The following is a 12,183-nucleotide window of genomic DNA, read 5'->3' on the forward strand; positions in this document are numbered from 1 at the left end:
GATTTTAAAATTAATTAAATTAATTTTAGAACCCTAGATTAAATCAAGAATAAACACACTAACCTCTTGATGCACTGTAGTGTATTTGCGCCTTTGAGATTCATCTTTAGGACACCAAATGTTGTCCCTCTAGCTTGTCCACACCAAGAATACCTATGACAGCCCTTAAACAGCTTCTAAAGCTTTTTCTATTAATTAGAAAATCAAGTTCTGCCTTTTAAAAGATTAGATATGTAAACAGGACACTAGAAATAATTTCTGGTGTTCTTAATTCAAGAGATTATTTTTCTAATCTCTTGGATTGATGAGAGAAAAAGAGGAGAGGAGACAATTGCACACCAAGGTGGCGGCACAAAGGAGTGGCTGCTGCTTGTGTTATTTTTCTTTTCATAACAACACTTATATAGCTAGGTTAACACATTAAACCCTTGCCATATGTTACCCTTTGCTTAGCTCTAGGTTTAAGTGACCCAATCACATTGTGCCAAGTGTCAAACCTATATTTAATCTTGATTTTAATCATTTTACATGATTAAAAGACATTTGGCAAGCTTATGTGTAATGCCATATGTGTCTTAATTTTGAGTTCTTAACCCAAAATAATTATTTATCTTCTTCTAATTAATTTATATCAAATATAAATTAATTAATTAATTTCTCATTAATTAAATTCATATTTAAACACTTTAAATATAAATTTAACTTATACTATACATCCAATAATCTAGATTTGGTTTCAAGTCATGCTAGGGACTTTGCAATCTAATTGCAAACCAAACCTATTTAATTAATCAATTAAACTCTTTAATTAAATAATTAAATCATATTTAATTAGGTAATAACTTGTGTATATGTGTGACTTACTAGGCTCATAACTAATTGGCAATGAGATATGATATCAACTCTTAATACCTTTAGAACTCTTTCTTACCATAAATAATTTCTCTAAATTATTTTATGCACCTCATAGACCATGGTTAACACCTAGCATAGCATGCCATGGCCACCTAATTAGTAATAAAGTTTACCTTAAATGAACTTATAATCATATGTTACCATGCACTAGAATCTCTCTGTTACAAAATTCCAACTCAAGCTGGAGTCATAGTTTATATCAAACTCCATTTGCTATGAATATTATGTTCTTTTTTAATTCCAGTTCTTGATTAAAAAGATTTTCTCATCAGAAACTCTTTTCTGATTAAATCTATCTGTCCTGGCCAGGAACTTGAAACATCAAGAACAATTAAATGAACATAGGATTTTATCTCTATTTACTTAGAGGAACAGATTCCATCTTGATCAACACCTACCTCCATATATAACTAGTAGAAGCCAACACATGCCCATATACCCATACACAGTATAAATATGAAAGCAGTATCAAACTCAAACTACCTATATACAAGATAACTGTGCTATCTCAGGTCTAAAGATTATATGCACTGATATGATTTATGACAAAACATTGACAAGAGTAAACTCCATGTGCTTGTCATAAGTGTCACTAGTTCGGCCTACTTATCATTTATAAGTGCCTATCATGTTTGTCATATGGCATGAGACTCACCATTCCATCTTATTTATATCTCATATAAATAACTTGGGAACAAACATGAATACAATCTTTCTGGATAAGTCATGTCCTTATTATGAAGTATCCTCGATTGTGAACCTATTTATGATACTTTGTACTAGAAATACTGTCACTCATATTCTTAGCAACTTAAGAATAGAATTTCTAACAAAATATCAATGGACCTTTTCTATTACACATAAATATATTATGTAAACGGAAAAGTGAAAATGCCTTTTATTAATAAAAATATGTACAAGATACATACTAAATGATATGCTCTAGGGCATACTACTAACAGTTGTTTGTTGCATAATAGTTGCAGAGTCTTTGGGTATGTTAACTAGTTGAGTAATAGTAGGACTTAGTGGACTATTATCCTATTTTAATGCTTTTTTACCATTAGCAGAAGCTCTATTTAAGGAGCTCAGTTGTTGTAATTCATTGTGTGTTTTTTAGCCAATTCAATAAAAGTCCAAGTTTAATTCACTCACTCTTTTTCTTGTTTTAGTTTAGACAGTGGTATCAGAGCTAGTTAGAAGAGTGAATTGAAACACAAAGAAAAAGAGAGACACGAGATAAGAGTGGTGCAGCAGTACCTTTATTTTTTTTGCAGCAGCAAAACAATGGCAACTAAGACTTTTGTTCAACCATCAATTCCTCGCTTTAATGGTCACTATGACCATTGGAGCATGCTAATGGAGAATTTCCTCAGATCCAAGGAGTACTGGCAAGTCGTCTCTGAAGGAATTATTGAACCAGCAGCTGGCATGTCAATAACAGATGTGCAAAGAACTGAACTAGAAGGGCAACAACTCAAGGACCTCAAGGCGAAGAATTATCTATTTCAAGCAATTGATCGTTCAATCTTGGAAACTATTCTTTCCAAGGATACCTCTAAGCAGATTTGGGACCCCATGAAGAAGAAATATCAAGGATCAACAAGGGCAAAGAGGCAGTAGCTTCAAGCACTTTGATCGGAGTTTGAAACTCTTCGAATGAAATCTGGAGAGTCAGTTACAGACTATTTTTCACGAGTGATGGTAGTAGTCAACAAGATGAGGATCCACGGTGACAAGTCGTAGGAAGTTACAATTGTTGAAAAGATTTTTCGAACTATGACACCAAAATTTAATTTCGTGGTTTGTTCTATAGAAGAATCTCATGATATTGATATGCTTTCAATTGATGAATTATAGAGCTCTTTGTTAATCCATGAACAAAAAATTAATCAGCAAGAAAAGGAGGAGCTAGCATTGAAGGCCTTAATAGAAAATCATTTAGCTTCAGATAATTGAACTGGAGAACGAGGTAGCAGCAAAGGCAATGGCAGAGGCAGAGGCAGAGGCAAAGGCAGAGGCAGAGATAATAACAATTATGGAAATCAACAACAAGGTTAGCACCAAGAAAATCAGTACCAAGGAAGAGGAAGAAGACAAGGTGGCTACAACTCAAAGTCATCAGACAAGTCCAAAATTGAATGTTATAGATGCCATAGGTATGGTCATTATAAATCAGAATGCCAAACAGATTTGTCTAAAGTGCATGGAGAGGAATCTAACTTTGTAGAAAAAGAGGAAGAAGAAATATCTTTATTGATGGTTTGTCACATGAAGGAGGAAACTAACAATAACTTATGGTATCTAGACACTGGTTGCAGCAATCATATGAGTGGAGATAAGTCAGTTTTTTCCACCCTTGATGAATCTTTTCGAGATAATGTGAAGTTTGGGAACAACTCCAAAGTTGCAGTCATGGGAAAAAGGCAGGTAATAATTCAAACCAATGGAGATTTTACTCATACAATTTCAAATGTCCTTTTTGTTCCAGATTTGAAGACCGGTGGATTGAGAACACTACATCAAAAGAACATGGTGATTGGTCTTCCTCAAATTACAGATCCTTTAGAAATTTGTGAAAACTGTGTTGTTACCAAACAACACTATAGTCCATTTCCACAAGGCAAATCATGGAGAGCAAAGAAGGTGTTGGAATTGGTTCATTCGGATCTCTGTGGACCAATAAGACCAAGTTCCAATGGTGGTAAAAGATATTTTATAACCTTCATTGATGACTTTAGTCGAAAAACATGAAGGAACGGAAGCGTAAAAAACATAAGTTTATACCATTGAATTCAAAAATTTTTACCTAGGGTCACATGCATCATGCAAGATTTATTTTTATCTATTTGATTTCAATGATAAACAACATATTAAAACTCTTTTAATATGTTTTTGGATCTGTATTTGCCATTTAAGATTTTAAAATTAATCAGATTAATTTTAGAACCTTAGATTAAATCAAGAACAAACACACTAACCTCTTGATGCATTGTAGTGTATTTGCGCCTTTGAGATTCGTCTTCAGGACACCAAATGTTGTCCCTCTAGCTTGTCCACACTAAGAACACCTATGGTAGCCCTTGAACAGCTTTTAAAGCTTTTTCTATTAGTTAGAAATTCAAGTTCTGCCTTTTAAGATATTAGAGATGTAAACAGGACACTAGAAATAATTTCTGGTGTTCTTAATTCAAGAGATTATTTGCTAATCTCTTGGATTGATGATAGAAGAAGAAGAAGAAGAGGGGAGAATTGCACTCCAAGGTGGCGGCACAAAGGAGGCAGCAGCTGGATATTTTATTTTCTCTTCATAACATCACTTATATAGCTAGGTTAACACATTAAATCCTTGCCACATGTCACCCTTTGATTAGCTCTAGGTTTAAGTGACCCAATCACATTGTGCCAAGTGTCAAACCTATATTTAATCTTAATTTTAATCATCTTACATGATTAAAAGACATTTGGCAAGCTTATGTGTAGTGCCATGTGTCACCATCTCATGGTGCCACATGTCACCCTGTGAAATGACCAAAATGCCCTTGTGTCTTAATTTTGAGTTCTCAACCCAAAATAATTATTTCTCTTCTTCTAATCAATTTGTATCAAATATAAATAAATTAATTAATCTCTATTAATTAATTTCTCATTAATTAAATTTTTATTTAAACACTTTAAATATAAATTTAACTTATACTTTACATCCAATAATCTAGATTTGGTTTCAAGTCATGCTAGGGACTTTGCAATCTAATTGCAAACCAAACATATTTAATTAATCAATTAAACTCTTTAATTAATTAATTAAATCATATTTAATTAGGTAATAACTTGTGTATATGTGTGACTTACTAGGCACATAACTAATTGGCAATGAGATATGATATCAACTCTTAATACCATTAGAACTCTTTCTTACCATAAATGATTTCTCTAAATCATTTTATGCACCTCATATACCATGGTTAACACCTAGCATAGCATGCCATGGCCACCCAATTAGTAATAAGGTTTACCTTAAATGAACCTATAATCATATGTTACCATACACTAGAATCTCTCTATTACAAAATCCCAACTCAAGCTGGAGTCATGGGTTATGTCAAACTCCATTTGCTATGAATATTATGTTCTCTTTTAATTCTAGTTCTTGATTAAAAGATTTTCTCATCAGAAACTCTTTTCAGAATAAATCTATCTGTCCTGGCCAGGAACTTGAAACATCAAGAACAATTAAATGAACATAGGATTTTATCTCTATTTACTTAGAGGAACAGATTCCATCTTGATCAACACCTACCTCCATATATAACTAGTAGGAGCCAACACATGCCCATTTACCCATACACAGTACAAGTATGAAAGCAGTATCAAACTCAAACTACCTATATAGAAGATAACTGTGCTATCTCAAGTCTAAAGATTATATGCACTAATATAATTTATGACAAAACATTGACAAGAGTAAACTCCATGTGCTTGTCATAAGTGTCACTGGTTCGGCCTACTTATCATTTATAAGTGCCTATCATGTTTGTCATATGGCATGAGACTCACTATTCTATCTTATTTATATCTCATATAAATAACTTGGGAACAAACATGAATACAATTTTTCTGGATAAGTCGTGTTCTTATTATGAGGTATCCTCAATTGTGAACCTATTTATGATACTTTGTATTAGAAATACTGTCACTCATATTCTTAACAACTTAAGAATAGAATTTCTAACAAAATATCAATGGACCTTTTCTATTACGCATAAATATATGATGTAAACGGAAAAGTGGAAATGCCTTTTATTAATAAAAACATGTACAAGATACATACTAAATGATATGCTCTAGGGCATACTACTAACAAAACATGGGTGTATGTTTTGTAGGGAAAATCTGAAGCATTTGCTGCCTTTAAAAGTTTTAAAGTGCTTGTTGAGAAAGAAATTGGCAACCCAATAAAAGCTCTTCATACTGGTCATGGGGGAGAGTACAATTCACAAGAATTTACAAATTTTTGTGAGAACAATGGAGTCAAGAGGCAACTAACAACAGCTTACACACCTCAACAAAATGGTGTTTGCGAACGCAAGAATCATACAATCCTCAACATAGCGCGAAGCATTCTGACAAAGAGTAATGTCCCAAAAAGGTTTTGGCCTAAAGCTATTACTTGGAGCATTCATATATTGAACAAAAGTCCTACATTCGCTATTCAAAATATTACTCCGGAGGAAGCATGGAGCGGACGAAAACCAAATGTTGACCATTTCAAAATTTTTGGTTGTATTTCCTATGCCCATATTCCAGATGAGAAGAGGAAGAAGCTAGATGATAAGGGAGAAAAATGCATTTTTCTTGGTGTTAGTCATCAATCAAAAGCTTATAAGTTATTTAATCCTAACACCAAGAAAATTGTTATCAGCCGTGACGTGTTTTTCGATGAAGAAGCAACCTGGCCATGGAATGAAAAAGGAGTTCAACATGAAGATGAAAAGTAGCAGCTAGAGGAGATTGAACAACCATCAATTCCAGCTCAACCACCAATTCCAAATCCTACACAAGCAGAGGAGCAACCTTAACGTGTTAAAAAAAGACCTACATGGATGACAGATTATGAGGTAACTGAAATTGACCAATATGAGGATCCACTTAAGCATTTTGCTCTGTTTTCAGACTGCGATCCTACCACTTTTGAAGTGGCTATTAAAGACTCAAAATGGAGGAAGGCAATGGATGAAGAAATTGCAGCAATTATAAGAAATAATACTTGGAAGTTAACTTAGCTTCCAAAAGGGTATAAGACAATTGGTGTCAAGTGCATATACAAGACAAAATTGAATGAGAACGGTGAAGTCAATAGGTACAATGCACAGTTAGTAGCTAAAGGCTATAAGCAAGAGTTTGGCATGGACTACAAAAAAGTTTTTGCCCTGGTTGTACGACTTGATACAATCATATTGGTGATTGCGTTGGCTGCTCAAAACTCATGGCCCATTTTTCAATTGGACGTCAAATCAGCTTTCTTACATGGAGACTTAAATGAATAGGTATTTATTGATCAACCTCCTGGTTATGTTAAGATTGGAGAAGAACATAAGGTGTATAAATTAAAAAAGGCACTGTATGGATTAAAATAAGCTCCAAGAGCTTGGTATAGTTGTACAGATTCTTATTTTTCTAAGGAGGGATTTAAGAAATGTCCATATGAGCATAAGCTTTTAACAAAGTTTAATGATAAAGGAGAAATGGTCATTGTTTGTTTATATGTGGATGATTTAATTTACACTGGAAATGATAGTTCCATGTTTGAAAGTTTTAAAAAGTCCATGATGGTGGAATTTAATATGACTGGTATTGGAATGATGCATTATTTCCTTGGTCTTGAAGTAGCTCAATCTGCTGGTGGAATTTTTATTTTACAAAAGATGTTTGCTCAAGAGATTTTAGACAGGTTTCAAATGAAGAATTGTAATTCTGTTAGCAGTCCCACTGAGGTTGGATTGAAGCTCATTAAAAAGCCTGGAGGTAGAAGAGTTGACAGCACTCTTTACAAACAAATAGTGGGAAGTTTGATGTATTTAACGGCCACAAGACTTGATATTATGCATGTTGTAAGTCTTATTAGCAGATACATGGAAAGTCCAAGGGAGATGCATCTTCTAGCTGTAAAAAGAATCTTTCGCTACTTGCAAGGAACTATTAATTATGGTTTGTTCTACAAAAAAGAAGAAAAGCCCAGGCTTGATTAGCTTTACTGACAGTGATTATGCTGGAGATTTGGATGATAAGAAGAGCATGTCCGGTTATGTTTTTATGATGGGCTCCGGAGCAATTTCATGGTCTTCAAGGAAGTAATCAATCGTGACTTTATCATCTACAGAAGCTAAATTCGTAGCAGCAACGGCATGTGCCTATCAAGCAATTTGGTTGCGCAAGGTTCTTGAAGAAATTCATCTCCAGCAAAAAGGATCTACTCCCATTTCTTGTGATAGCTATTCAGCAATAAAGCTCTCCAAAAATCTTGTTCTACATAGGAGAAGTAAACATATTGATGTGAAGTTTCATTTCTTAAGGGATCTCACAAAAGATGGAGTAATTGATCTCATCTATTGCAGAAGTGAAAATCAAGCTGCTGATGTATTTACTAAGTCCCTCAAGTTGGCATCATTCGTGAAGTTCAGAAAATTACTTGGTGTCTGCATTTTGGAAAATCAAGTTTGAAAGAAGGTGTCCTATAGCAAGTATATTAAATTGAAGTTACACTTGCAGTTTAAGAGAGGAATTGTTGGATGTTATTATTTATTCTTTTTCAGGTGTCCTCTATTTAGTTGTCCTAGTCTTTAGCATATGCAGTAGTTTGTTGCATAAAAGTTGCAGAGTCCTTGGGTATGTTAGCTAGTTGAGTAATAGTAGGACTTAGTGGACTATTATCCTATTTTAATGCTTTTTTACCGTTAACAGAAGCTCTATTTAAGGAGCTCAGTTGCTGTAATTCAGTGTGTATTTTTTTAGCCAATTGAGTAAAAGTCCAAGTTTAATTCACTCTTTTTTTTGTTTTAGTTCAGACTCATAATGCATCATGACTAGAAGTGTCAAGAATGGAAAAAGGCATTATTTAAAGTTATTACATGCAGATTTCTTTACATAAAGTCTCCTGTCAATTTTTTTGGGCAAATTTCTGACCAAATCCTTTTGTTTTTGTAGTTATATTCATCGATCTCCTTTATTGGAAAGCTTAAATGCATTTGAGTCGCATGAAACAATAGAAAATACTGTAATAGATTTTAGTCAGGTTTTGTGAGAAATTATAGCGTGTTCCTGGAGTATATGCTTGGTTTCACTCTCTACAGACATGAAAAATGCAAAAATTTGTGTTCAAAGGAGCACCATGTTTTAGTGCTCCTTTATATTGTATAATTAGCCGGATCTTGATGTTGGACCTTGTCATCAGAAATAAAGATAGATTGCCTAGCCAAAAACTCAAAATGTGTGGAAATGCAACAAATTTATTATTGGGTGTTAAAATGTTCTCTGCAACACATGAATACGTTGAAAGTTTTTGATTCTGCAATTAACCGATAGAAAGAAGGGCAACTTTAGAGGATAGTGGATTGATTATCTTAATCTTTCTGAACTCAAATAATCTCCAAAATATGGTAACAAGAGCCTAAAAAGTAATACATCAGATGAATCAATATTCTCTGAACTCCGCAAGTTTCACATTTGGGCTATTGGCTCTAGTGTTCCTCATCGGCCTTCTGTTGGGAAACATGCAAATGATTAAGGAAATTACCTTAAATTGGTTGTGTTACTTTGTTGTAATTTACCCTTTTAGTGCTATTCAAGGGCCATTGGGTCGAACTGGCCCAGGAATTCTGGGCCAATATTACCAAGCATATTATTATCTGTCCCTTGTGGGCTTTCCGTTCAAAACCTGCGGTAATAGTCATTTCAATCCTTTTGCATGTTAATTTTGGAAGAATTCTACAAAAATTCAAAGAACAAGCATAAAATTTTTTAAAACTAATATTAAACTACCGTGTTACCAATAATTATTATGGAATGAAAGGAGGCAGATTGCATTTACCTTTGTATCTTCTTTTTTACTTGTTCTATCTAAAAGCTAGCGTACTTGAAAATGGCCAAGCTCAAGAATCAATACACCTTAAGATTGTTGAATAATTAAGTATTTAACATAGAAACCAATGTCCAATCTCTACCAACCAAGGAATCGTCTGACTAATAAATTGTTTGGAGATGAGGAACATAAATGCAGAGCAGGAAGAGAACTTGTTATGGCTTTTGGGTGAATCAATCTCATTATATTAATAGATGTAGGTGTCAGGACACAATCATTTGATGGAAAGTTTAAGATAGGGAGTTGGCTATTGGGATGCCATTTTTGTCATTTCCTTTTCAATCTTCTGCTGGAATCTATATCATGGAAAGAATAATGTTTATCAATAAGCAATGTGTTTGTGGAATGAATACATATGAATAAATGCATGTATTGTGGATACCAACAAAGCAACCCCACTGATTGATCAACCTTTCTCCATGACTATATACTTGAATAAAAAACCTAAAGCTTGAATATCAACTTGGAGCTTTCGATGATCTTGGCCGTCCAAGATATGAATTAATGGTCCAGATTTTGGGCTGCTAGCTTCACTTTTTTAGATTTCTTTTTCAAAACAATGAATGATGTAGAATTGTCACCTTTCTTTTAATAATAATAATAATAATAATAAAAGAAACATATTATTTATATCAAATTTCACAGTCAAATCACATGCTCATAATTAAATATATTCAAAATTCACTTAATAGTCTCCTTTCTCTCCCATTCCTAGTCTAATTAAGCAAGATTTTGATCTGAGTCTCACACAATTCCAAGTGATTTATGGATTAAGATAATTGGCACCCACTTGAATTCTTAGTCTGCTGGATAAGATATTAAAGCTTGCCAAAATAGGAACATTTTTGTTCATGTTGATCCTCGTCTGCTATATTATAGGAATGGGTAGAAGTAATTTTGTAATGAAATTGAGTATTATATGCCAATTGATCTAGATGCTCCCTCAAATTTAGCAACAGAAGAAAACAAGACCTGCCTACTTGTAACAGAATACAATTTTCAGCTTCTGTTTCCCCACCAAACTTCTTAGGCCTCAAATTTAGCACATGTAAGTATCATTCTTTCCTAAAGATTGCTTCTGTTTCAACTTTTTCTTGACGATCTTGAAAGAAAGAGAAAATTCGTACCATTTTAGTTCGATGAAGTCAATAACTTTGTTCTATGACTACGACTTTTGCACATAGTTTTCAGCTTTTGGGTGTTGAACTATTTTGGTAATCTGCTGCTACACCTACATGTGACATTGCCGTTATTGGAAAGAAGAGAGAAAGTTCAGGTTTTTGGTTTTGTATGGCATGAGAGCACCAAAATTTGAATGCTTTAAGGAAATCTCTTTCTGGTGGGTTTTGCAGATTATACTAATATCATATAAATAATATGGTAATGGAGATCATCATCTCTGTGATAATATTATTTGTGGGTATTGCTGTTTTGGTGCTGATACATGTTTGTATAGTTGGAAGAGCTTTCAGGAGAGGAAATGAGAATGGTCAGGATATAGTTGAAGCAGGTTTTAACACCAGCAGGAATGGAACCAGAAAGATCTCAAATGATGATTTGAAGAATCTTCCATGCTTCGACTACATGGCAGCCCAAAGGGGAGAAAGTAGCTTTGTGGATTGTGTTGTTTGCTTAGAGAACTTCAATGTGGGTGATAAATGCAGATTATTGCCAAACTGCAAGCATAGCTTCCATACCCAGTGCATAGATTCATGGTTATTGAAGAGTCCGATTTGTCCAATTTGTCGAACCAGCGTTAATCCCCTAAATATTGGTGCCAGTTTGAGCCAAGAAAGTAGTATTTCGATTGCTGTTGGAGTTGAATTATAGCAGCTGTTGGATTTCATTTGGGACTGGCTTGAACTCCAATTTGTCTATCCATCCTATTTCAAATCAGCTTCCAGTTCCTGTGGTATAAATTCCGGAAGAACCTCAAGCCAGAGTGTCCTTAGGCATAGGCATACAACCAAAACAGCAAGTCCACTCATTTTTCAACAAATTTAGATCAATTTCTGGTTCTGCTAGATGTCATAATCTTAATTTTTGTTTTTTCGGTTGCATAACTAAGAAAACAGCTTGGAAGATAACTTTGCTCTATTTGAGGCTTGTAGATATATCTTTTTTGATATCATTTACACTTACGTATGATCTGACCATCTCATTGTAAATAAATTTGCAGGGTTAAATAATTTGCAGTTCCAAAGCCATAGAGTGGAAACACTTGCTTTTGATGGTTCATTATTTATTTTGAACTAGACAATATAAGGAGGTGATCCCTTCACTCTTTTTGCTCATGTAAGTATAAAATAAGAAACGAAAACAACTTTTTTAATGAACAGAAGCTTCCCTCTCATAGTTAGACCCTATAGGAACTGGGAAAATTGGCCTTTGACAAGTCCAAGCTTCCCTCTTATAGTTAGACCCCATAGGAACTGGGAAAATTGGCCTTAGACAAGTCCAATGTAATCCCCCAGGCAGAGAAACGATGTATTTTCTTACTTCCACAACTCTATCTATACCGTCCAGGACGGATTTTGTTGTCTTCTTCCTTTCGGATAGTAGCCCTTTGTCGTTGGAGGTGCTACCATTGCTGTTGTTGACGATTGTTCCTCGAGAGTCCACCAGCATTC

The 12,183-nt window shown here is 34.2% G+C and overlaps 1 protein-coding gene across 1 annotated transcript; it reads left to right on the top strand.

Annotated features, from left to right (window-relative positions):
• The first annotated feature begins 10,206 nt into the window (after positions 1–10,206).
• LOC110660440 (RING-H2 finger protein ATL39-like) lies at positions 10,207–11,912 on the top strand. The gene has a single exon (XM_021818767.2). It carries the CDS (start codon positions 10,931–10,933, stop codon positions 11,381–11,383), a length of 453 nt encoding a protein of 150 aa, XP_021674459.1. The 5' UTR covers positions 10,207–10,930; the 3' UTR covers positions 11,384–11,912.
• Positions 11,913–12,183: the final 271 nt, after the last annotated feature.

The sequence above is a fragment of the Hevea brasiliensis genome, chromosome 17, assembly GCF_030052815.1.
Source record: "Hevea brasiliensis isolate MT/VB/25A 57/8 chromosome 17, ASM3005281v1, whole genome shotgun sequence".
Classification (NCBI taxonomy): Eukaryota; Viridiplantae; Streptophyta; class Magnoliopsida; order Malpighiales; family Euphorbiaceae; genus Hevea; species Hevea brasiliensis.

What these genes read in the sequence shown, in the direction of transcription:
- LOC110660440 (XM_021818767.2), top strand. Translation starts at nt 10,931, where the DNA reads ATGGTAATGGAGATCATCATCTCTGTGATAATATTATTTGTGGGTATT.